This window comes from Mastacembelus armatus, chromosome 13 (genome assembly GCF_900324485.2).
Source record: "Mastacembelus armatus chromosome 13, fMasArm1.2, whole genome shotgun sequence".
Lineage (NCBI taxonomy): Eukaryota > Metazoa > Chordata > Actinopteri > Synbranchiformes > Mastacembelidae > Mastacembelus > Mastacembelus armatus.
The window spans coordinates 11,686,055-11,713,907 of record NC_046645.1 but is presented as its reverse complement, the minus strand read 5'-3'; the positions used below and the strand labels follow the sequence as shown (position 1 = coordinate 11,713,907).

At 38.1% G+C, this 27,853-nt stretch overlaps 1 protein-coding gene across 3 annotated transcripts; it reads right to left on the bottom strand.

Annotated features, from left to right (window-relative positions):
* Positions 1-373: 373 nt before the first annotated feature.
* LOC113137556 (neprilysin) lies at positions 374-27,576 on the bottom strand. 3 transcript variants are annotated; one of them, XM_026319288.1, is made up of 23 exons: positions 27,118-27,576; positions 23,834-24,010; positions 22,498-22,533; positions 20,789-20,950; positions 13,219-13,299; positions 12,743-12,838; positions 12,544-12,662; positions 12,197-12,265; positions 11,385-11,519; positions 10,734-10,835; positions 10,500-10,636; positions 10,277-10,370; positions 8,240-8,368; positions 5,720-5,818; positions 5,543-5,620; positions 5,217-5,320; positions 4,833-4,891; positions 4,605-4,724; positions 4,009-4,142; positions 3,528-3,593; positions 3,132-3,227; positions 2,819-2,895; positions 374-2,738 (listed from the first exon to the last, which is right to left on the bottom strand). In XM_026319288.1, exons 1-23 carry the CDS (start codon positions 27,158-27,160, stop codon positions 2,639-2,641), a joined length of 2,313 nt encoding a protein of 770 aa, XP_026175073.1. In that variant the 5' UTR covers positions 27,161-27,576; the 3' UTR covers positions 374-2,638. The 3 variants fall into 3 exon arrangements, with proteins under 3 accessions (XP_026175073.1, XP_026175085.1, XP_026175079.1); XM_026319300.2 differs by having other exon boundaries at positions 27,246-27,576; XM_026319294.2 differs by lacking the exon at positions 27,118-27,576 and adding an exon at positions 24,616-25,879.
* Positions 27,577-27,853: the final 277 nt, after the last annotated feature.

The window sequence follows — 27,853 nt, the reverse complement described above, 5'->3', positions numbered from 1 at the left end:
GGGAAAAAGGGTTTGGCCTAATGCTGCATTTAAAAGAACTTGTTTTCCCTCTCTATGGAAATTATAAAATTAAACAAAACCCCTATATTCCTAATACTTCGCCTTAAGTCCAGAATAATGTATGAGTTAACTGAAAGGAAATTCGGGAATATCTCTATACTCTAACCTTTATGTATAAGAAATTCTTCTAAATTTCTATTCTCATTTTGAGGCTCTGCCAAAAATACACGAGGTAAGCTTTCTTTGAATCAGAGCTTACATTTAAATATACATTTTATATAGTTTTATATAGCCTGATAATAAAACAACAAATACTTTACACACACACAAATAAGTACACAAACCTGCAAATAACTCACCTGCAGACTCAACCTGTTATTTAAAGATTTATTTTGAAAGAAAAAAAAAAAAAACGCTTCTCGGGTTAATTATTAGTCATTATTATAAAATGTGTAAATACAGGCAGCTGAGGTATATCTGTCTTTGTACAGGTGGAGTGTGAGAGAGACACAGAAAGCCTGAGTCAGTGAATGAGAGTAATAGAGAGACGGGAAAACAACATTGTATAAAGCAAAGGACAGTGCCTCACCTACATTTTAACACAGAACACAAAACTATAGAAAACAGAGAATAGCGAACCTCTGACAGAAAAATGCATGCACTTTTGAAAACTTCATTGGGCTCCAGCAACAACTCAGTTTTAAATTATTATTTAGTTTTAAATTAACATTCTTTCGGAAGCTTAATGATATTATTACATGTCTGGTTGGCTGTTGCTTCAAAGTGTTAAAGAGTCCCTAATAGAAAATGGGTAATGCAGCAAACCTCATGGCATTAAACCAAGCTCATAGTAATAAACCTTGTAGCCATTAATTATAAGACTATAGCCAGTAGCTTAATTTGGCATAAACATTGGAAACACTAGTAAACAGCTAGCCTGGCTCTGCCACAGGAAAAACAAAACATACCCACCATCATATTTAAAGGTCAGTAATTAATACATTATATTTTATTTGTTTAATCCATACAAGGTCAGATGTGTAAAGACAAGTCCTGGAGTCTTGTTGTCACATATATGCCATAAATTTGTTTTTGCACATCTGTTTTTTTTTAACTGATTGAACAATAAAAATGTAATGTATTTTTTCATGTCTGAACAGATAGATTACATATATTTTACTGTTTACCAAAGGGAAATTTAGGTATCTATAATACATGAATATGTAATAATAAGGTAATCTCATGACCAAGCTTTAGAGGTGCTGGTGGATTTGTTTAATTAATTTTCTTTAGATCAGGAGTGGGCAACCCACTGCCCTGCTTGTTTTCTAACTATCCCTGCCCTACCCACAGATGATTACCTGGATCAGATATGTTCAGTCACTCAAAAGCTGCAAGATTCCAATTCACTTGGTCTTCCCCAACTCCACAGTCATCTGAGATGGCATCTTCCAGCTTCTGATTGGCTGAACACACCTGATTTTTACCTGCTTCAGACAGTACCATGCTTGTTGTTTTGCAGTCTTCATGCTAAGCCAAGCTAACAGGGTACTGGCTTATACATACAAGACACTGATCTTCCCATCTTACTATTAGCAAGGAGCAAATGGTTTTTGTGATAGTTAAACCATTTCTTTAATGATTAATGTTCTTATGCTTTGTTCTCCTGTGACTACACATACACACTCTCACACAAAGTAGCACAACAGACCTTATAATGCATACCAATTTTCTTGACAAACAACAGGCATCGATCATGATGACTTACAGAGAGTGAAAAAGATAGAGACATACATCCATACAGTAAGTACAAGAGGTCGAGTGAACATATAAAAAGGATCGGGTGTCTGTTGATTGTCAGTTCAGTGATTTATGACCAACTGTCAGCTTAAAGGCAGAAACTTCATTTTGGTTTATTTCACATACTCCTGAACAGCAGCCAACTGTAAATTGCAGTTAAATCACTAACATTAGATATAGGACGGTAGTGTGTAATATATGATCACTTTTAAATACGTACTGGTCTATCAAAAAAAAAAAAAATCTGATTTTCTATAATATTTTAACTAATCTGATTCTATGTATTAACAAAGAGTACATTACAGGTTCATTGTAGAGTGCAGATGAAGGCTGAAACCAGCTGAGATCTCATGAGAGGCATACAGCTCAGGTCCACATACAGCACAGTGGTCCAGCCCTGTTACATGTGTATGAGTGTGAGTGGGTGTGTGGGATATTCATATGCCAGTGGGTTTGAGCGCATTTGTCTGTCTGCTCCTCTCTTGACAGAAACACACTCACACAAACACTCCCATACACATTAGCAGACTCAGAAATGATGAGTTAAACTAAATGAAAATAAAGAGAAAAACAAAGGGAGTGACTGTTTCCATTGAGGAGCTGAATAATAAGGCTGATTGAATGCACTACAGTATCAGAGTCAGACAGGCAGTTCTCTGTCTGTCTGTGAGGGTTGAGTATGCTGCTGTCCTTTGTGAAACTGCACACTGCAGTGTCAGTCCACCAGCCCTGGTCCATCCAGTAAAGAGCTCGCTTCCCTGCAGCCCTCTGCGAGTGCTCCAACAGTCACAGGGGAGAGGCGGTGTGGGAAACTCACATCATTCCAGAGGTCCGTGGATCACCACACGCGACATATGTGGTCAGGGACCATGTAGCTGCTCTTGTTGCAGTTGAATGCTTTGGCAAATTCTGGAAAATTCTGAAGAGTGCCCAGTACCCTGTGACACATACAGATAAGATATTTGTTAAAGCTTAAAGTTGCTGGCTAGAAAGTCATTTTGTCAAGACTTGAATTTACCTAAATTTTCCTGGACTGTGTACATTTACTTTAACTGAATTAACAGCTTGCTCTGGTCGGTATTTTCCACACCACACCTGAAAAAGAGATTATCACAAACTACATTATACCAATAACTATTGTTTCCAATTTATTCATCCCTCTACCCATCTACCCAATCCTCCCATAACAATTGATCTATCCAATTATCCATCCAGTCTTCCATCCATCCATGCACTACATAAGCAACATTTAGGAAGAAAGGACAGAGATTTGAGTCTGCGGCATTAGACCAAAAATAGCAAACCCTGCCATCTATTCAGACATCGCCTACCTGAGCAAAGTTTAGGAAGAAGATTTGGTCATGGGAAAGATCAATGCCAGGGAGTGGTGGCTCCTCTCCATGCTTCTTAACATAGTTCTTGTAAGCCTTTGTAATTAAAAAGACAAATGTAACTATAGTAATGCACATATATGTACTGATTTAAAAACAAAATGTTATCATCCTTTAGTATACTTCTAATTTATTGTATGTCATTTATGCCCCACATAATAGTATTTCTGACTCATTATTATTCAGCAATAAATGATAAACTAGCTGACTAAGATATCTGTTTGTCAACAACAGCACCAGACGACAGGCTGAATCTGTTCCTCTCTCATCTGTAAACCTGGGCTATTAAACCAAGATCCCTCCTGTTAGCACCTTCCCTTTTTTTAGCCTTGTTACCTTATATGCTTGTCGTATCCCTCCATTGTCAGCAATGTTCTCCCCGAGGGTGTTGTTACCATTTAACTGGAGAGGGGACATATGGAGAGAGAACACAAAGATTGTCAGGGAAAGGATGACAGACGGAGACTGTATATTTCCTCTGCACTTCAGCAAATGATGAATATCACTCTTCAGGATACCGGAAATCATTTCCCCAGGGGATAAAAGAAGCACTGTACAAAGCAAAAAGACATTGGAGGAGAGACAAAGGGAAGGAGTTGGGATTGATATGTGACACTTAAAGCAGTGAAAAGATGAAGCGGAAAAACTGAGGGAAACAGAAAAATTAATAGGCTGACCATGGTAACGGGAAGCAAATATGCAAGAAAAAAGTAAGCTTTGGGATAATTTTGAGAAGATTTTTGGGGTAACTTCTATTAATAACTATTTTAAAAAAATTATAAAACCAAATGGAGAGAGATTTTCTACCAGGACTTACATGATATCCATTTGCCAGGTCCCAAGAGAAGTTGCTATACTGTTCAACAATGCACTTTGACAGCTCCAGGAACCTCCGAGAGGAGTCTAGTGTCCACCAGTCCTGTAGGTCACCATCCTTATTATAGATACGGCCTGAAAAAGAAGGCAGATGCATGGAGAAAACGCAAGTTAGAATTGATCAAGAAAAGAAAAAAAAAAAAAAAAAGTGTTATCCAGACACCAAAATTATGACTTTGATACCAATCCAAAACTGAAACTATACCAATCAGAAAAAATAATGGATTTATAGATGACAGATGCAACTTAATAAACCCAAAATAAAGAAAAAATATTTTGATGATGTCAAAAAAAAAAAAAAAACAGCTGACATGCCCACTCTGCCTGGAGTGGAAGCAGAGTGTTGCATACACACAGCTGCGTAATGGAATATATGGCTCTCATTAAAACTGAGGTGTAGTATAATTTTTAATGGCAGGCTAGTGCTAACTTTGTTTTTTTTTTCCAGTTACAGAAAGGTTTCTATATTTTCAAAGAACAATAATCTACCAAAATCTGCCTGGGAGCAACACAGCACAACAGTGTGGTAAATCATACCATTGTCATCAAAGCCATGTGTGATCTCGTGACCAATGACCATGCCAATGCCACCATAGTTAAGAGATTTAGCCTGGCCTTTGCTGAAGAAAGGAGGCCGGAGGATGCCGGCAGGGAATACTGACAAGAGAACAACACACACACACACAAATCCTAAGTCTTTACACTTCTTTACAAAATGTGCCTTAGAATAATTGCACACATGTATGTTTGCACATGTAGAAATACCTATGCGGTTTTTGGTGGATGAGTAGAAAGCATTGACAACAGCAGCTCCACTTATCCACCTAAAGAATTAAAGAATGGTAGAGTAAGGAGACCAGCACAATTGAAACGCAGTAAAAAAATATTTAACCTATGGTTAAAAATAGCAAAGCTAATGTTAACATTCCTGCTTTATTTAATGAAAGGCTTAGTAGGAGTTTATAAGTATGTGGGAGATGGTGAATACACAGTGCTAAATGCAAGACTGTGTATCATATCACATGTACCATTGACAAATAAGCTATGTAATATTAGTTATTTACTATACATCTAGTTATTTTTTTTATCTTTTATTTTTTTGCTGAGCATTGATTTAACCCCCTAACCCTAACCCATGGGAAATCTTACTCCTCTTTGTTGACTCTGACTCTGAGTTTCTTCAGGCGTTTCTTTTGCAAATGCTCCAGGTTCTGTATGTTGTTTTCAAAGTACTCCTCTTCACTGAAGCTCAGCTAACGCCAACACACAGCCAGAGAAACAGGAGGATTAGCCATGATGAGACCTATCAACACCCGTTCATATATTCTGCAGGAAAGCTCAGAAAAGCCAAGAATCATTGGGATGTTTTCACAGGGCTGATTTGTAGCCACGATGTTCCCACTTTGTATTCCTGTTACATGAACTCGATCAAAGAAGAAAAACATTCACATAATCGTATCTTTCCAGACACTCACATCTTTGTACTCATCATTGAGATATTCATCATCCATGATGTAGTCAGGATAACCGATGAGTTTAAGAATAGCTAGGGCCTACAGAAAAATAGAAGAGAAAATATGACAAAGATATCTTAGTCAGCAAGTACCTTAAAAAGAAAATACAATACCGTGCAGACATTTCAGAATCTATACCTTCTCCTCAGCTGCTTTCTTGGTCTCTGCATCCATCCAGGGCAGCTCATCAAGGGTACTAATGAACACATCCTGGATTTCTTTGATCATTTCTAACATCTAATGCCAACACACACAGACAATGTCAGTAACAAATGTGTCACTGATATATAACTATTAAATGCATATCATGAAAAAACTTCAAACTAACAGTCAGTCAGTACAAATTGTCCTTTGTGGGAGATTTTCCTCCTAAGAGCTGCAGAAAGAATGCTGTGAAAAGCACACCCAACCATCTTAAAACATACTGTGCAGTAAAGTCATAAAAATACACTTCCCAGAATGAGGCCTCATCATTGCATAGCCACATATCAAAGTAGAAGAACTCAGGGCTACACTCCCTCTGCATAGGCGTCTTATGATCTTTGGTATTATTACCAGTATGACAATATTTGTGTGATTAATATGGAATCGACTATTTTTACGTGCTATGTGTGAGGAAGTGAGGCAGTCACAACCAGAAATACATCACGCTTAGTGACTAAAAATAGCAACTCAAAGTTTTGAAAAGTTCTTACTATTTATTTGCAAAAAGCTTATGTTACTGTATTAAAATTCTCTAAAGTAGTTGTCTGTCATACTGATGGTAGATGCATTGTTAATGCTATAGATTTACGTTTTACACACAGTATTTACAGTTTCTTATAGATGCATCTACCAGTTTTTGGGTTGAATAAAATATATTTAACCATATATCAAATTTTTATGTCAGTATATGTTTTCACATAATGTATTGGCAGAACTGTAGTAGCCTCAAGATAATGAGACTTTCTACTTTTATATGCAAAGTCACACAGCAAGGTACTCCAAGATCCACATCAGAAGCTCATGTTTTTGTCGGAAAACCTGGTGTAAATTTAAAATATCTATTATGTATTGCTCTATTTACATGCATGCACCTGTACACACTGAAACAGAACACTGATAGCATAATACTGTGCAAACCATGAACTTTATCATGGTCATGAGACAGTAAAAAAAAAAACAAGATATTCAATAAAAGAACATAAAAAAACTGCAGTTCTAAGGAATATCACCCTTCCAAAGCTCTGTAACCACAGTTGTGCTCTGAGACAAAGAAACATTCCAATGTCTCGTTACATCAGCAGACCCCTGGCTAACGCGTCGCATTGCCAGTCAGACAGCATGCAGTGGTCCCCCACAAACCAGCGGGACCATATTGATGAGGCTTTTCTCAAACCCTTTTGGCATACTGCATGGGTGTGCGCATGTGAGTTTGTGTTGTGTGGATGCATATGTTTGTGGTTGCATGTTTGTTTGTTTGAATATTACAGCTTATAATAACATTTACATGGGTAAAATATATACATACACATATATATATATATAAATGTAAGCCTACTCAATGTGATTATATCAAGAGAGTTTGCTTTAGACCCATTATGGACAGTTTTTTTCTCTATTTAATGACTTAGTCTTGATCCCTTATTCTTCAAAATAATAAAGTCATGTCCATTTTTAATCACTGCCTGAAATATACTCAGGTGATTTAAAATTTGTCTATAGCAGTTTAATCTTTTCTTGTGTTTGTATTGTTATTTTGCATCATTCATTACAGTCCATATGAATTCAACTCCTTTACTTTTAAATCCTCCAGAATCATTGAGTTTAGCAGAATTAACTAAAGATTGGTTTCTGTTATCAAAATAGATAAAGACCTAAAATACATGGTTCACGTGTGAGCTTCAGTGTTTTATAGTGCTGTATATATTGTGATCATTATTATTACTATTGCATGTCCGTAAGTGACATTTTACCATTGCAGCAGGTCAAAGCAGAGCTTACTGTTGAATATTTCAATCTACTAATATCTCCCAAGATAAATGGATGAGTATTAATACTGTGTTGATGTGTACTTGCATGCCAATACACAGTACACCTGCATGTCAGCACACACATATATTTTCCACAGGGTGTGATGTTAGATCCACATGCAGCGTAGGCAAAGCTCCAGAAGATGACAGAGACTTTAGACTGTGTGAGACACTCAGCATTGTGACAGGGCTACATAGTCACACACACAATCTGACTCATCCTCAAACAGCTGTGTGCCCAAGTGCACACATACAAAAACATACAGAGATGAGATTTACAGTGTGGGTGGAGTGGGCATGATAACAAGGACACCTTGTTCAGCTGCTTTCAATGGGTGTAAGCAAAAAAAATGTAGTATTCTGGTGGAGACACAAGACACAAAGGTGACAAAAACACAGGTGAGTAAGACAAAAATACATTCAGTGGGATGTGCATGAGACATATTCTCACAGTGCATGTTTGAATATTTGAATACATAAAGACTTTTTGCTATTTTTGCCATGCAGATTCATTTCTGTGATTTCATACCCAGTTACAAGCGTCAATAAACAAGAAAAGATGGAATTGTATTATGCACGGCACAGAATCCGCTCTTTGAAATTTCTCATTGTGATATCTGCATTGAAATGCAATCGAATAACTGACCGTCTCTTTGCTCTTTTCTGAAAACGCCTCCTCCACATACAGTCGTCCCATAGCACTTTTCATGTTGTTGTTGACGTAATGTGTGCACTGTCGCCACACTGCTGACTCAGAAGACGTGCCAAACATAGCCTGCAGGGAAAGTAACGAGGCACAGATCAATTAGAGATGCAGGATAAACCACTCAGCACATTGGTCAAATAGGCTCATGGCAGTTCTTTATCTCCACCTTCATTATGTATTACCATTACACTTAGGACCACAAGAAATAGGGCTGGAGGGAAATGATTAGATTACAAAGATGGTTAGGATTATAGAGAGTTTCAAAAATGGAAGAACAATATGATGGAACTGAGCATGAAAATTTAGTTCTTGGTACTGCTGTTACTTCTATGTTGGCTGAAGCTGTACATAAAATAAAACTGCTAAGACCCCAGTCTGACTGTACTAGGATCATATTTCTGCATGTGTGAGGTCTCCAAGTCAGTCCAGCTTTTGCTCCCATTTTCCTTCAGACTTCTTTGATTTGTTCCTCCAGCATCTGCATCTTAGAACCTGACTACTGCTCCAAGGCAGAAAGCTGTCTGTTTCTGCCTTTGGGTTATTCTGTTAAAAGAAACAAGTGAGGAGCAAAAGCATTCCAGAGACTTGTCCTGAAGGGTCCTGAATGCAACAAGTCAGAACAGACACAAAGACCGAGTTACTTGACTGAGAGAAAAGGCTGAAGAGCACAAATGTGACATCTAAGCTAAGCGAACTGTGGATGAGGGACTAAATACTACTAAATACCTAGTACAATATGAGTTCTTGCTAAAAAGGCTGCAATGACTCTATTACAGTCGGCACCTACAGTGTCAGAGTAATATTTGTTTTCGACTCTGTAGAAGCGTGTGTATGTACTCTGTGTATGCACTGAAATACATAACTAAAAAATATCTTCCATGCATATTTTTCTTTGCCGTAAAATGTGGTTTCCTTATTGAATTCAAACAATTCCCATATAGATGTCAAGTTTTTGTGTATCTGACAGTTTTACTCCCGCCCACTGTTCCATTCCCACCAGTGTCTCATCTGTTAATTACATACCTCTGTATATAAACGCCCAGCTATTCATGTCCTAGTTGCCTGACTGTCCTCTAAGTACTTCCAGCCAAGATTTCCACCCTCTAGAAGTTTTTCTTGTGAATTCTCACGAATGGTCCTTGTCTGTATTTTGTACTACTGTTTTTGTCTCCTCCTTTGCTGGTACCTTTTCACTAAGTTTGGGAGTTTTGACCATGTTAATGGAAATATTGGATTCTGATTCTTTGCCTAAACCTTGTCTGTTCTGGTTGCTCCTCTGACTTCCTGCTTGTGTTTGACTACATTCTGTTTAATAAACCTGAGATTTTAGACTTAACTATTTTTTTGATGTGTTTCTGATTCACTTTTTAAAACATGAATAAAATGTCAACAAAACCTTTAATATACAGCTACTAGAAGGTGTCCCACCCAGTGTTAATTTTGACAGATCTTAATTTAGTTTTAAAATATATTTGGTTTAATTTAAGTGTAATTTAGTTCAACTATTGTAATATTCAAAATTAAAATTAAATAAGAACAATGTTCATTAAATATATGGAATATGGCTTTTCCATAAAAGACCAAAAACATTTTTGTCTTTCGTTTTTATTAGTTAACAAAAACGTCATTATATTTTATCTATAGTTTTCGTCATCATCACTTATATTTTATTTAGTTATCGTCTCGTTTTTGTCAGTGAAAACTTGTTGATGACGAAAATTATAACGAAAATATTTCATCAACGAAATTAACTGGTCTCAGCACTGCACATTGCCAAAGTGATGGGAAAATATTTTAAATAGATTATGCTCACAACTACACACCTAAGCATTCCCATCATCCTCAACTTCTATGTTTAGTGCTAATTATCAAGTGCTAATAACTAATGTGTTAAATTGGTGAGCATGGCTAATATTATCTGTGACCTCTTGTGTTAATCCACAGACAAGGGTCAGTGTGAGGGTTCTGGCCATTCACCTTGCGAAAGGCTTTCCCAGTGTCCCTGTAAGGTCTGCTCAGCCCCATGACCATGCTCATAGCAAAACGCCACGCAATGTAGTTCTGCAGATCCCTGTGAAAAAGCGGAAAGAGGTTTAAACACTTTCTTACTGACACAAAGCTACAATATATCTGTAATGATTGAGCTGCACAAACACACACCGACAAACAGGCTATCAAACATGAGCACACACACACAGACCTCTTGGTGTATCGGGCCAAGACAAGTTTGAGTCTTCTGAAATAGTTGGGGGCGTAGTTTACAACCTTCTCTGTATCGGTAACAGTGAGGTTGACTGAATCCATTATTTTAGCGGTGAAGTAACTCCAATCAAAGACCTCCGAAAGCACAGACAAAAAAGAGAAAGAGACATTAGGAAGAGAAACAGTGATAAAAAGAAGCAGCTATTTCAAACAGACATAGACTTTATCTCACCTGTGACTCCACCTCAAGGCTGAAATTGGCATTCAGATCACCCAGTTCCATCTTGTTGTAAAGCCACACTGGGTTGTTACGCTCTTCAGGAGTATCAGTAGCCTTAGAGAGAACCCGACAGAGAGGGTGAAAATCAAGCATGTCACAACATAACCTTTCTGTTTCTCGACACACATATACAATTGTGTCAGTGGTCCATCAGCAGAAAATATCTTTGGAGTCCCAGGAGTTTTCAGGTCTGTAAATGTCAGGGCTCGCATGAGGTGACTGCCTTGTAAAAGCCAGCAGTCGAGTAGAGGTGAAGTGAAGCGTGACAGTGAGCAGAGAGTGGCACGAAATGACAAACACGAACTGTGAAAACCTGTTGATGTCTGAGAAAAGTTGTTGTTTAGCGAGCAGGATGGTTAACAGCTTGTTTTTACACAGCAGCTGCTCCAGTCTGGAGCCACAAACACACAGAGAAGAAAGACGTTTCGGCGGCAAATGGAGGAGTGGGAGGTCAATTGTCACAAGTCGATTGCTCACAAAATCCTCCTGTTGTGTGATGCTGAAACAAAAGACAAGGCGTGCATTACTGCTGCAAAACAGTCGGGTTCTCAGAAAGAGCACCCTAATCTGGAGCATTCTCAGTTATGAATTTATGATGCTTACGTTTGCAATGTCAGCCTCCAGGTCCATAATTCGTGCCACCTCCTCTGTGATGTGGGCTTCATTGTTGGCCAGTCCCCGGTCAGTGCGGACCAGCTTAACCAGGTTACTTATGTACTGCTTGTAAGCCTGACATGTCTATCAAAAACAGACGTCTTGAATTTACTTCAACAGGAAGGACAGGCGGTCACTGACTTTAATTTAACCAATGACCAACAACCAGAGTTAACAGCATGGACTAACTCACAGATGCACACACTCAGACAGCCTCATGCAAGGAGCAGTTAAGTGCAACTTTCTACATATAAATCAAGAGTCCAAGGTACAACAGTAAAGTAAAACCAGAGCACAGGATGCACTAATGAAACACATCTGGCTTGGTCTGAGACACAACGAACTCTGTTCTGTTTTGCTTCTTTGATTTTAATTATCGCTGACTGCCTCAGAGCGCATTATTATTCTGCATGCACCCACTCACGAATGCTTGTTAGCATATAAATAAACAAAGAGTTAATTTAGGTTCTGATGTTTTAGGAGATGTCCTCACTATCTGCTGGGCATCGAGTTTCCTGGAGTAAACTCTAGGGGACCTGAAACCCAGACTCAGTGGCACATCTGAAAACATTAGTTAATTTGAGCCTGTGGCGAATAAGCATGCATTGGTTGAAATTGCTTACTTATATTACAAGCATTACAGGACGTGTGTGTGTGTGTGTGTGTGTGTGTGTGTGTGTGTGTGTGTGTGTGTGTGCGTGCGTGTGTGTGTGTGTGTATGCGTGTGTGTTTATGTGTTTACATGCAAACTTAAAGCCTACCTCTGAGTAGTGTCCAGTGCAGGAATAGTGAGCTTTGGACAATAGGCCGAGGCCTGACTGCTGGTCAAACTAGAAAAAGTAGAAGACAAGAAAATATTAGCTGAGGTGTTCAGGGTGAAAGAAGATAGTGGGTGATTTTCAGGCTACATATGAATACAATATATAAGTGTATGATTGTGGCCAAATGATAGACTATGTATGTAGACATATTTATTGTCATTCAAACTATACGCAAAACAGCGCACATTATAATGAATATTAATTGCATTGGCTCACATCAATAATACTCACAGAAATACTAAAAATGTTTTAACAAAAAAACAGTAATGTGTATGATGTACACCTACATGAATGACGTGTGAATTGGATTTCCGGTCATCAGTGCCAACAAAAAAGTGAATAAAGGGCTCAGTTCCATATCTCACATTCAGCTTGGAAAGGACATCCTCCAACCTCCATTTTTTACCTGAAGAACAAAGAAGGAAGGAAGGGTAGTAAAGACAGGATTGCCTGTACATCTACTGTGTGTCGAAAAGCATATTCTACCGTAGCTGATTTCCCAGTCATCCACAGCCATGGGCCACTCAAACACATCGGGCAGAATGTCGAGCAAAGGAAACCCTCCCCTGAGCTCAATTAAACCTTAAATGAACACACAAACAAGGAAAGTTACTTTTAATAACAGATACATCGAAACTCAGCAAAGTCATTAAAAAAAGAAAAGAGACATTCTTATTACTTTCATATTGTACTTCATATCAAGTGTAATTATCTTTGCAATTTTGGGTGCAACTGGGGACATTAAAGCAAAAATGCTTTTGAAGAAGCTGATTTGGTAGAGCTGGGTGACTAATTCTTACATTTGCATTACTTTTATTCATTTTAAACTAACAATAAGAAACGTTATGATAGCTTTCATAGTTTGTGCAATAAACAAAATGAGAAATAATAAGGGAAAAAGTTAATTGTAGAAGATAAAAAAATAAATAGTTTGCATGGATGACTGAGGCCTTCTGACGCACTCTCGTTGATGCAGGACTTGTAAAGGGTCTTGGCCTTTGTGAGAGCGGTGGCTTCGCCCTCCACTGTTTTTTCAAGAACACCTGCAAATAGAGTAGGGAAACAAAGCAAGCATGAAGAAAGGAAACACAGGAGGAAAGAGACTGCATGTGGTAATGAGGACATGGGGAAGGGGAACAAGAGAGGGGTGTAAATAACCTCAGGTACAATGAAGTGTTTTTTTTTTTTTATCTTTGTAGATTCAAAATAGAATCCAGCTGTCGTCCAGATGCACTTAATCAATTTAATTAAGGCATGTTGTCTGTTTCTGTGTCAGCGTGCCAACAAACATAAAGTAATGACTTCAAATTCTAGCAGTTCAGAATAACCAGTGACAGAATGACAGTGCGAATTTGCTTAAATGAGGAAAATGGTATGAATGCATTTAAAAGGAAGAGACTCAAAATCAACTTCAAAGCTGTCATCCAGTAAAAAAAAAAACCAAAAAAAAAACTATAAAGCTAATGGAAAACAAATGTCAAATCCTCTCGAATGAAATCTGTTTTACATTATACAGTGCTATACATTGTACAGTAGCTACCGGAAAATCTGATGAATTGTAAATTTTCCAGATAACAGTTATGAAGTTTGTATTTAATAAAAAATGGCCAGTATTTGAATGGAGTATTGCTGTCAAGATATTAAAGGCTTGCAGAAAACAAATACAGCTTTAACACTGACTTTCCCTCACTTCTGAACACATTTTAGTGAGTTTTCACTATTCTGATCATTTTGTAGCCTCATGTTGACTCCACTTCTAAACTTTGAATAGATCAAACATTTTATATAACCCTGCATGCACTGGAACATTGCATTGATTGGTTAATCAATATGCAATATACAATCACAAAACGTTCCCTTGTGCTATGCATGGCATTGCTTTGAATGACTGGATAAATATTTAAACTATTAATTAAATGCGGTACAATTAATCTTTTCATTTTGGTAAATAAGGTTATTTACATTGTTTGTTGGGTCAACACTGTCATATAAACCACAAATTACAGTGTCAATAAGCAGTGTATATTTTATTCACTGGTTGCAATGAATTGGTCTCTGAGCACGGCAGTGGTAACTGGAGAGGCTTGTGACCTCATTGCAGAAAAGTCATGGCTAAAGAGGCAGAAAGAAATCCTAGAGCAGCAACACTAAAGACATGGTTGTAAAAGACCATTTGAAAACAATAGTGAACACCATTGCTGTTTTACTGTCGGTGTTCATTGCCTCCTTAACACCTGTTGTGAGCATGTGGATGCCAGTCAACTCAGCCTTAGGCTAGATAGTGTTTCTAGGTAGACAACTAATCAAAATGAGTGATAAAGTTTTGGGATGTAAACTTGTTCAACTGAGGGGGAAGGGAAGAGGACCAACACTCTACACTTTTCCTGTGCTGCCTCGAGGCACAATGTGGCGTGCGTTGCTTTCAGCAGCATCGAAAATGAGACTGGGCTTAAACAAAAGTTCAGCTCATCAAGGTTCAATGTAACACCCACACAGCAACTTTGTTGTTTGCTAAAAACTACTCCAGTGAAATAAAATGTATTTTTGTGATGGTGTTAAACAGTGAGTGCCCTCCATCCGTTGAAACATGAACATACACACTCAATGTGTATCTCAAACTTAAGCTCAACTTCAGCTGATGGTTTATCATTCAATAGCAAGCATTTAAAATGTAACTGTGCCTGCACTATTGCACCACATACAATAACTGCAAGGGTCTCATGCGTCTGAAACTCACATAACAAAGTTTAATACTCGGTAACCATTTTTTAAAGAACGTTTCACAGAGTACATGTCCTACCAGCAAATGGGAGCTCAAGTCCTGACTTGGTCACATATTTATTAAAGTATGGAGAAACTGGTGACCCTGTGATGGACTGGTAACCTGTCCAGGGTTGTACCCCTGCCTTTCACCCGAAGAGAGCTGTGATAGGCTCCAGCAGATCCCTGTAAACCTAAATAGGAATAAGCAGGTATAGATAATGGATGGATGGATGGATGGAGAAACTGTTTTGAGGCGATCCAGTGCATTACTTAGTCAGTTTATATGATATACAAAAGGTCATATTTTTTTCAGTATTTTCAAAAAGCTTGTTATATACACATTTGTGTATATTTACAGTACATTTAGACCATGTTGTTTGTATTATTTGTACGTGCAAGGTGTATCATAATCATTATGTTTATTATTGTATTGTTTATGTGTTTGCCTGACATCCTTTTCAAATGAAGATATAGGAAATACATTACTCATTACTGTTTGTTTGTAGTTTTATATAAACAAAGCACATACATATAGTGCACTGATCCTAATGCAACCTTAGGATCAATACAGGAATGACGATGGATCGGGTTAGTTACACAAGCAACTGACAGGAAACTCTCCTCAGATTCATCACTCGTGAAAGTGAATTGGGATCAAGATAAGGATGAAAAAAAAAAGATTTATTTTTCTTTCTCTCTAGTTTTGGGACTTATTGATAGACCATTCAAAATAAAGACGGGTACATAAAGCATGATTATTAACCTTGTCTTTAATCTCTAATTTTATTTGTCCAATGTCATATTAGCTGTCTGATAAACATTTGTGTTGTTATTACATAATTTATGGAAAATCCAATATGCGTTACTGTCAATTTAGCAGAACCTAAGTTGCATTTAATATTAAATCATTTTCAATCATTTTCATTTGTTCAGTGCTTGATTAATTTCTTTCTCTATACTTCTGTTTGCTTCATGTCTTGCATGACTGCGTTTCACTTCAACCTCATTCTCTCCTTTCATTTTTCTAATCCTCCCATTTTCTCATTATCATGTGTGCACTATTTATGTGCTCATTTAATCTTAATGAAATCCTGAGATAGGGACCCTTCACAGGGCGCTTCCTGCAAAAGGGCACAGATCATGTGTGTGTGACTGGATTACTGACTGCCTGGTGCTAATGTTTAAGCACAGCAAAGGCTTACCCTCTCACTTTCCCTCTGACATACACACACATACTCTCTCTCTCCCACCCCATGTGTGTGCCCGTTTGGATTTATTTGAGAATGGATTTTGTGCCACCCGATGCTTGTTTGAGACCATCTTCTCAATTTAAACCAAACCACTCGGCATGACGCAAAATCCAAATTTTGAGTTTTTCTTCTCTGCTTTGCCATTTTATACTTGACTGCCTCTTGTTCCATGCAGCACTGTGCTTTCAATGAGAAGTTTGCTTATTATGAAAATTATATTTAGGACACATTACAAGCACAAGCTGCATAGTGAGAACTGAAATGAAACTGTTTGACATTGATGAGTCTCAATCAGCAATAATAGTTCTTTCTGGGGTATGACAACACATTAAGACTAATTTATCTATAATCATTGTGTTAAACGATTGCACGGTCCATAAATTAACTGCAAGGCAACATATTTGACAAAAGAGCATAGATCACCTTTAAAATTTCATGCAAATCAGCAATAGCCCATTAAAACTTCCTTAGCTGCCTTAATTAAGCTATAAATTATTTATCACTTCCTTGTAATTGTTTACGGCTTCATTGTAATACTTATATTTTCTGGTACTATTATAATATTAAATTTTCTTTGAAATACATTTGTAGATTTAATTCTTTATTTCATTCTGAAGTCATATTGGTGTTGTATTAAAGATGCAGTTCTGTATATACGCTATTGTGGAAATGCAAAATGTGAGGAACAATTTAGATGTATTTATGGCTGCTGAAGTAAAAGTTCTGTTTTCTGCATAGACAGAGCCATCTGAAATCCAGTTTTAAAATTCCCCAGAATCATCCATTCATTCATTATCTATACCCGCTTACTCCTATTTGCTCTCTTGGGGTGACAGGTCACCAGTTCTCCCCAGAAACATTTATATTTAAATTTAAAAATGAGGATGAAAAATTACACCTATGGTATCATTAACTTATTTACTAGACCATTTTGAAGAAAACTGAGAATAATATTTAAATTATATTATTAAAATATATTATATTTAAATAAATATTTGCTTAACAGTGATCCAGCTTTATAATGTTCTTTAACAGAAAATGTATATACTCCAGACGAGTAGAAAAACATTCATTTGGATGACTCCATACAGTTCTACTAGTGCTACCTACCAAATATAAATTTCGTCATTTACTTAGAAGCCTATTGTCAGTGAATGTAATGCCTTCCCAAGCAGCATGACTGTGAAGCAGCTAACAGAGAAGATCATTACCTTGGTGGAGATCTAAGCTTGTGTTATTCATAGGCACTGTAGCTGGCACTGTAACATATTGAATTCAAGATTTTTATTCACTATATTTTTGTTGGACGGGTACTAGTTGATTATTATTTTTATTATTTTACTTGGACACAAACCTTTGATATGCTAACTTTATTTGATATGTTTATAAGAAATATGATATTCATGGTGTGGCTCTGACTGGAATTTCGCTATAAGGGAGGTCATGTCAAGAAGCTATCTTGAAAGTTTTCTTGTGGTTCAGTATTTTGAACCTAAGTTCTGTTTCAATTATTGTTATCGCAGGAAAAACACAGACATTTGGTCTCCTTGGTACTGTTTATCATAACAGCATGCATGTGAAACATCACATCTGAGCACTTCTCTGACGTCAAATCTACCTCACAGACACTCTATGCCAATTCTAAGATTCTAAGAAACACAAGCCAGTTCGTGTCTTGCACACCGCTGGCTAGAATCCTGTACACTAAGGTTCAGTCTTGCAGTACAGAAGAACAGCAGTGTCACACACACGCACTCATGCACGGATGGACGACAGCACAGAGAGCTTAGCTTGGAGATGTCTACCACATGCTGCTTCACATTTCCTGACTTATCCTCAAAGCCTTCCTCAATATACTATCATCCTCTGGCTTCAGGGCTTTCTCTCACTTAGCCTCAAAGCCCCACACTGCTATGTACAGTATATCTCTTAATCATCCTCCTTTTCTCTTTCACCTCAGTGAAAATTGGGTGAAAATTTTTCTTCTCCGTTAGAAATTATAATCCTCATGGTCATTTGGTACATTGTTGCATAGTATACAACACCTGAGTAGGAGGATACGTGGACAAACAAAACAACAACAACAAAAAAATATTTACACATATCTACACACACTGCTTCCCTAACAGTCAGTGTACAGATCCTCATCATGAATCGTTTAGGGCTTTTGATAGGAGCTGAGAAACATCCAAGGCATTTACAAGCAACCACAAACACCCAAACACCAGCACATAGATTGTTTTGTTTTTTTTTTTTTTTCTGTTGTCAGGCAGACTAGAGCACAGCAGTGTCCAGGTGTTCCCAGGTCCCTGGAGCTGTTGACAGGAAAAGGATCTGTCCATCAGTGGTGGTATTTAAGCAGGCGGCAGCAGCCAGCCCAGGGATCAGAGGTCACCCGTTTGTTGGCCCTTTGAGAGTAGAGGTCACAGCTCTAGTGAAGCCTCATGCTGAATATCTTTAACTTAAGAGCTAGGTGGTCCAAATTGGTACTGTACGTGTGCAAAACAGAATGCACACACGCCTCGATTTGTATCCAGTATAATCTTAAATACATAGCATCCATTCTCTCTAAAACTCACACTGACACACACACACACACAAAGTAAACATGAAGACGTCTGTGTATGCAGTACAGTCTGAGACATTCCAGCTCCGTCTACAAACTGACTGGTAAGCTATAAAGCACAAAGCTGATGATGAAGCGGATGTAAGCTGTTGACTGATGAGGACCAGTTCTGTAAGAAAAATGAAGTCAATGACTGCTACACATCAGTTCTTTGAACTTTGAACAAAGAATGAAATGGTGCTAGTCACTTCCGGATATGTACTATGTGCTATGTACGTGAATGAAAATGCAGTAATAAAATGCCTAAATGGAGCCCTTGTTGAGCAATGTTTACCTTCCTTTTTTCCACCTATATGTGATTTTTATGGGTGTTAAATGGTGAAGAGAGGGAAAACAGAGCAGACCTGAACAGAAGGGCTGCACTATTTTAATAAAGCAAAGTATGATTGAAAAAAGTTGCCCTATTTTTCCTTCATTTTCTAGTGGTCGTTTAAGTTTGTTTGCAATCTAAGCAGCATTTCTGAATCATACAGAATTTCATGTCCAAGTAAATCTTTTTACCCAGAATTTCATTAACATACTATTATTATTACACTTCACAGAATGAATAAAGATGCACTTATACTGTACCACTCCAGACACTCTCTGAAGAAAAAGTAGAAATGAATGATAGAAATGAAACCTGACTATATTACAAGCAATCTCTAAACCATAATGAATGTTATATTGATCTATAAATGCGTTTGTCAAGAAATAAATTGAAAGTGAAAACAGTGAGAGCTGACAGGACATAAAGAATGAGATTTATTAAGATATTTATTTTTTAAGACACACACAAACACCTGTTTCGTTGGCTTGTTGGTAAGAATTATGCTAGATTGCCTGCCCCTTTCAAACAATAATTATGTGTTATAAGCAACTGCTCTAAAACATCATGCAGAAATTAAATAACAAAATTCGCCCATTACCACTCAGGTTTGTCGTGTTCATAAAAAAAATAGTCTGCATGTCATCAATAGCACAACTCAAGTGCAGATTGCAAGAAAAAAAAAAACATGTTCTGAAACACAAAACAATGTGTTTTTCCATTGAGATTGGACAGATAAATTGCTCGAGGCTGGTGCAAATTATTTGAGTCCACAAGAGAGCACTTTAAACCCTGGTTTTCCTTTCCCACTAAGGATCAATCTTTCTCACCCCTCTTGCAGCCAATCTGTACTGTCTTTATTATAGTGGAAAGTACTGGCATATAAATTGTAAATTTATGGTAGATGAAGCATTTTGGTTGTCCATGGAAAGTTTGTGCCCCTTGAAGATTTAGCACCTGCTCCTCTGGAATCGACCGGCCTTCTCGCAGAAAACTTGAAGTATGAGCCTTTGTAGACATGCAGATACGAGTGCACATGTGCATGCGCGCACACACACACACACACACACACACACATTCACGGGGTAACTTGACCCTCTCTGTAGCAACCCTGCCACAAGGACACGGACATAACTCTAATGTTTCTCCAAATGCTGCCAAAATACCTGACACACAAACACACACACGCACGCATGCACACACACACACACACACACACACACTTGCATTTGTTTTTTTTTTAACTCCCATGTGCCCATGCTTAAGTAGAGCCTGAACACATGTCCACACACACTCCTAATACCAACTGTGTTGACAAACTCTCAGCTCACATGGTAGGCTGCACTTGAAGCCAAACTCCCATGGCATCTGTGATATCTATAGAGCTGCAGTCCCTGAAGGAGAGTCCTCTTTAGCTTGTATTCTCAAGCAACTGAATCAAGAGATTATCAGTCTTCCTCCAAAGCCAGTAGATCAAAAAAGACTTGCTGTTCTAGGGTGTATTTCCACTCTTACTCATAGGTTAAATACAGTGTTATTACTTTAATAAAAGCAGGCACTACATTTCTCAGGTAGGGATGTCTGACCTTTGAGGATGATCTCCAGTTCATCTCGTAAGATGTCAAAGGTGGTGTATACAGAGCTGGTCTCCGGGATGACATGCTTTTTAAGCCATCCTCCACAGGCAAACTGGAAGAAGTCCTCACAAGGGTCAATGGTAGCATCCATGCTCTCAATCAGACGAGATGCTGTATGTACAGAGGAAACAATGCCTAAGAACTGGAGGAAATACTTACTAGGATACAGCAGCGTGATGGGAGATCAACTGACACAAACAATATCAAACACCTTTCTTGTGTCGATAAGATAAGAAGATCAATGCCAATTGCATATGTACCTGTCCAATGTAAGGCCTTGTAACCTGAACTTAAACACTGAAACAGAGGGAAACAGCTGGCCAGCTGTCTGAAGGAAACAAAACCAGTCTGATAGCACATTATATGTAACTCGCTTTTATGAATGTAAAACTTCATGTGCTGCACTATTACTTGGCTAAAGGTAGCTTTGTTATCATACGCAACCAGAAGAGACCCCAAGCCACTTGAGGTCACTGCAGCCGGCTAAAGGCAGTTGAGTACATACCCCTCCCTTTTTTAATGAACGAAATAAATAATATGTTGAATAGTGAGCTTTAGCTTTTGTTACCAGGCTAGCCACGCCAGACCAATAGTTCCCCCTGATTCCGGCATTAATGCTAATTAAGCTAAGCTGACCTCATAATGAATGGACAGATATGAGAGCGGAATTGATCCTCTCAGATAACTATAGGTAAGAAAGCAAATAAGGTTCCCAAAACAATGAAAATGTTGAAATATTCCTTTGCAGATATGGGCAGAACATGAAGATATGGGAATAATACTCAGGGCTGTGTTTGCATTTTGAACAATCTGTGCAGAGGCACAAGTGAGATTATCAAACAAGTCAACCTTTGGATGCTGGCCATAATGTTTCATGCTCATGGCAGGAAATACCATTTTATGCAGGTACACAAAAACACATTTACATCTCATGTAAATGTAAATTCATATCTATCTAAATTCATATCTATCAATTCTGTCTATCTATCTATTCATATCTATCTGTGAAAAAAAATCATAATATTGCATTACATTTCCAAAAGCAAAACAATGTAATGGTATTAAATTGTTTCGGTACTGGAATTGTTTTAACTTTTTTGAACAACAATTAAATTACAGAAAACAGGAGAGAAATCTTGCTGTCTGTCAAATCTGACTGAATTGGGACATTAGTTCTCCAAAAATGAATTGGTGTCTGGTGCTAGAAACTAGATGTAGCGTTATAAATATTTAATTTACTATGGCAGCTCTTTCATGAAAAGTAAACCTGTTAGGATATGAAAGCTGTTTTTACTGAAGTGAGAAAATTAATTAAGGAGCCTTTTTGAAAATGCGGATATGCTCAATTACCTCTGGACGTGTTACATACATATAATATAGCTTAATGGATTGGCTTAACCTGCGTGTCTATGCTTAGTATTTACACAGATGTGATCTAATGAAAATAGTCTTTAGTAACAGGTTTCTGCTAACCAGGTCTGTTTCTATCTGTTTGATCACTGTTTAGTTTTACAAGCATTACAAACATTTTTGCTATATCTGAAAACCTTAAGCCTTAGCATGAGTCTATATTTTTGCATTCTGTCCTCCTTGGAGAAAAATCAAAGCCTTTGGAGTGAAACAATAAATAGAACGCACAAACAAACACACACACTTACCTGACTGCGTGCAGTCAGCTGTGATGCAGATTTCATCTACAGGAAAATGCAAAACAAATCATCATTCAGTGGGTTTTGCAGTCATCGGTCATTGTGTCAAATGTTCATTCTCTCCCTCCTCCTCTCCTTTTATCTCATTGTCAACCTCCTCATGCATATAATGCTAAACTTGGAAGATGTGCCTTCATTCTGCAATGAATAATTTAGGTGTTAAACTGTCAGTCAAATTAAGTCTGACATGTACTGACACACCAGCAGACTGACATATGACCTTAAAGACACTGCGTTATGTGCTATGTGTGAATGCATCTCCTCTGCACATGGGTGACTCCATAGACAAATACTCATGAAATCATTAACCTCCTCATTTCCCTGACATGGCAGCTTACATATTTATCAAGCACAAGACTGTAAAAACCAAGCCCTCAACACATGCTATGGCAACTCAAACTGTTTTATGCATAACCAAACTTAATTAGACTAACCTCTCTGTCAGGATTTTGCATTCTGTACCTGCTACATTTGTCAATCATTAATATGTAAAAATCTAAAAATACACTGGTAATTACCGTTGTTAATCTGAATAAGACATCACTTCACTATTATGTAAGAAAGGCTGTAATATTTAATAGATGTTTAATGACTACAAAATGCAAACAAAGCAACAATCAGGATATTAAACAGAAGAAAACTAAGTAATCTGAAGCAGGTTCCATTGGTTTTTTCCTGGCATCGGAAGGAGACTTGGGTTGTCAGAGGCATTCGATTCCACTGTGTCCATTTTAAATAACCCATTTCTCATAACATGAATTGATGACATTTACAGTAAACTAAACCTTACAGAAATCGAATCTTCATCCATTTACACAAAAGTCTGAAATGTGAAGTGACACAATGTTTTGAGGTACACTGATGCATAAAAAAATGCCTGTGAAAAGAAACTCTTCAGAGGACCTTTGCACATTGCATTCTTCTGGCTCAGTGATTGTACTTTAGCTCTATGCTTTAAAAGCACACAGCTTGAGTATCTCCTGAATACAAACTCGCTCTTCAGCAGGCTATTTCGTGCTTACCATTAACCATGAACTCAAATGATGGTCGGTGCAGGTACACAGTTTAAAAAGAGGCAATCATGAAGAGTTCTGAAAGGTTCGCTTGATGTTGTGGTGACAAAAAAAATATTTTATTAATTATGTTACACTTGTTTTGCTCACACTGGTTCAGTCAGGCTTGCCAAACTTTCATCAGTGTGAGCCTGGTGAAACTCATTTTCCAAGAGCCACTCGAGGTTTCAGATTTTTCTCAAATGTGATCTACCCTCATATGCTGCACTCACCAGTCCTCTGTGTGGCAAAGAGGATGACGAGGGCGACAATGACGATGAAGAGCAAAGAGACAATGGTAATGAGGCTGATCTCGAGAGAGGTCCAGCGGGGCTTCTTAACCGACTTGGGGGGGTTGCTCTCTGTCATTATCAAGTCTTCTCCTTTAGCTGCTGCCTCTGTCAACTCACCTGAGGAGAGAGAGTTAAAGCACAGAAGCTGCACTGAACTGAACTGGTCTATAGTCAGTAAATGAATTTGCATCAATGCTGCTAATAAATTTCAATCAAAAAAACACACCAATTGATGGATTATTTGATATAGGGATGAGCAACTTTTCTCTGGTTAAAATGTTACATTAAATAATATTCGGCTTTGGACTGTTGACAAAACATGCAATCCAAAGTATTATTCATATATAAATCAACAATGAACTAAAAAATCTGTGGAGAATCTGTAAAAAAAAAAAAAAAAATGTGTATTTGCAATTCATCCACGTATTTGTCTTGAACACACATTCTATATATACTATTATAACTTACAGCTCCAAATCTGATAATCAATTAATCTCTGACATCATCAAGTGAAAATGCTGGTGGCAAAAAATGACTTTAGCACAGTATTTTCAATCACACTATATGTATTTTGACATTAAGGGAGCAAATTTTATGTTAAATGTTTCTGTGAGGACCAGCAGGAAATTAAAAGAGTAAAAGGGAGATAAAAGACATATGGCAGAAAATCAATGAAAAAGCCTGAATCTTGGAGTAAAAGATGAAAAAATGGAAGTCCTTACCCTGTAGTGGCAGTGCACAGCAAACAAAAAAAAAAAAAGGAAAGAAACACACTACTAGAAAACAAAAAACAAGAGAGACTTTTCCTCTGGTATTCACTATATAATGGAACAGCAGTGTTTTCCACTGTGGGGCTTAGTGAGAACTTTATAAAGTCACATAACAAGTCTATCCCAGATGGTAATTAATCCTTAATTCCTTACTGACTTCACACATGCACACTCGTCTACAGCCCTGCTCACACACACACACACTCTTACAAGCTGGTGTCATGAGGCGCCTGTGCAGATGGGTGGGTCTCTCTGCATGCAGGCTGAGATGAGAGCACTGCATGACTAAAGGACAAAGTCTTTTAGCTTCCTTTGAACAAGTTGACAGACAGACACACAGCATCACCTACTGTATACACTCACACAAACCCACAGGTATCACACCTAACCACAGTTCTCCTGCTGAATGTCAAATCCCCTAGCATTCCTCTTCATGATTAAGCAATAAACCAATGTAAACACCACAGGTTAAAGTCATTATCCAGACTGGTAATTGGCCATTCAGTTCCCAACAGGCTGCAACATTAAAGCATGCATGACTTCACTATGGGTCATAAGATTTACAACAAACGACTGGCTACCAGATTCTAAAACCTAAAGTGAAGTGAAAATATGGGAGAGAAATGAGTGACTAATGATGTAAAAAGGAGAGATGAGACAGTAGGATAACACAAGCTGACAAGTTAATTTGGACTTCCTTCCACTCTCTCTCTTGCTGCAGTAGGGGACAAAAACTATGCATCTGGTCTTCTACAAAATCACGTGTGCATGTAGAGGGAGCGTCTAATCCACGGCACACATTGCATGCCTACACAAAAGGAAAAGGGACATAAAGGTAGAGTAAAGGCGGAAAAAAGCCAGATAGGCCGAAGGGTGGAAAGTGACACTTGAAACAGAGTGGGGCAGCAAAGAAATCCTAAATCATATTTAAATTACTCACTGTCAGTGCGCTGAGATGTTTGAATCTCAAGGAGCTCTTACTGTATGTCCCTTTCACATAATATCAGGCTGTGTTTAAAGCTGCGTTTCTTCACAAGACTGAGTAGGAATAATGAATTACACAGTCAGGTAATTCTCAAACACTCATTAACATTGCCTCTGGGTTGTTTAAGAACCTGTCGCCATATCATTTGAATGACACTGACATGTTTGCTCTGTGGACAACAAAATGTTATTTGGAAGGTAGCTGCCATTCCTTCTGCTGGTGTTGCAGGATGCAGTCACTGTTTTTTCGCTCTGATGTTATTCATGAATGCATTTAGACAGCAGGTTCTAGGATCCTAAAACTCAGAACCCTCTGTTTGTGTGTCAGCCATCATATATATATATATAGATATATCTATATCTATATATATATATATATATACTGTATGTGGCCCTGTGATGGACTGGTGTCCTGTCCAGGTTGTACCCCTGCCTGCCACCTGAAAGAGAGCTGGGGTAGGCTCCAGCAGATCCCTGTGACCCTGGTTAAAGGAATAACCGGGTATAGAAAATGGATGGATATATATATATATAAAGCATTAACAATCCCCATCTCTTGTGACATTGCACAAACTACCTTCAAAATTAAACCCATCACTCACTGAGACACCTGAAAGCACCCATGCGCCTGTACACACACACACACACACACACACACACAGACACACACACATAGAAAGTCATTAAAAGACAACTTTCTCAGAGTCACTTTACTACAACCTGCATCCATGTGAGCATGAACATGTCATGTACCTGAGTTTGGAAACGTACAGGAATGTGTCCTACTTCAACTTAAAAATACTGCACTTTCTCTGGGTTATGATTTTTAGCTCTGGGCCTATAGGTGCACACAGAAGACTAAAATGACTTAAAACTAATTTTGAAGAGATAAGACTAGATACCCAAGGTTACTGTAGCTGAAATGAAATCTACCTTTTAAATTCTTTTCCTAATGTTTTTTTTTTTTTGGAAGCAGTATGACTAGAATAAAACATAACTTTTAAAGGCATATAACGCCAAAACGTAAAACATGACTTTAAATACAGCGAACGAAAAAACCAAAAAACCAAAAAACCAAAAAGAAAGTGTAACGTTACGGGATAGTCAAGAAAAATACTATGACAAAGGATTAAAGTGTTTTCTGATAGGAAATGCATCTTAACTCCTGTGACAAAAATATTAAGCTGCAGCACACGCGGTGATTCGCAACCGAGCAAGACGCAGCTAAATGCGTCCCAGCTCCTCATCTCCTGTTGCACGTCGGGAACTCCAAGCGGTTTGGAATAATCAACTGGTGCACGTTGCCCCGTGTCACCCAGCCCGTACGCGCGCACACACGCACACATGAAATAACGCACATGCGCGCGCACAAACACACGCACACACACAAATGCGCGCACAAACGCAGGCCGAGATGCACACAGATGGCACTGCGTTATAAGAAGTGCTCGGAGTGCGTGAGCGACTTACCAGATGTGTCGGGATATTTTCGGTCAATGACATATATGGGCATCACATCCACTGATCAAACATCCATCAAATCCACGAGCGGAGCGCGAAGTGCTGATCGATCTGTTCCAAATGATCTATTTGCTTACCCTTGATTTCAACAAGGCATGATCCGATCCCGCCTCTCTACTTCTCCTTCTTCTTCTCTCCTTTGGCTGTCTATTCTAGGAGTGCACATTCACACAAACACATGCACACACCAACTACCTTCTGCTACTGTACCACATCTATCCAGAGATGGTTGATATTTTAAATGATCCGTCAGACTTGCACCCTGGCGCAATAGATCAAGCGTGTCATCCACAAAAAAGATCCCATATATGTATATATATCTATATATATATATATATTGACTGCACTGTAAGTATAAAGATAGCCTATAATGAATTGGTGGCATAAAGTGAGGCAGTGGAGTAGCCTTTCTGAAGTTCCACCTACACTGACTCGTTGCTTCCTACGTCAGGGCGGCGTTTCGAAGTGACCCTGTCATCGGCACTTGTCAGTGGTGCCTAAATAGCTCCTGGGCGCAGGTTCAGGTGGACCGTTTGAAGAAGTGGTGGTTATAAATCATATTCAACATATATCTGCGGTAGAAACCTAAAATTTGTAAACTTTGTAAGAGTGGACTTTATAGGGGAAATTATTGTCAAAGGTGAGTAAAATATAGCTTAAAAAAAACGGATCATTTGTACCTCAG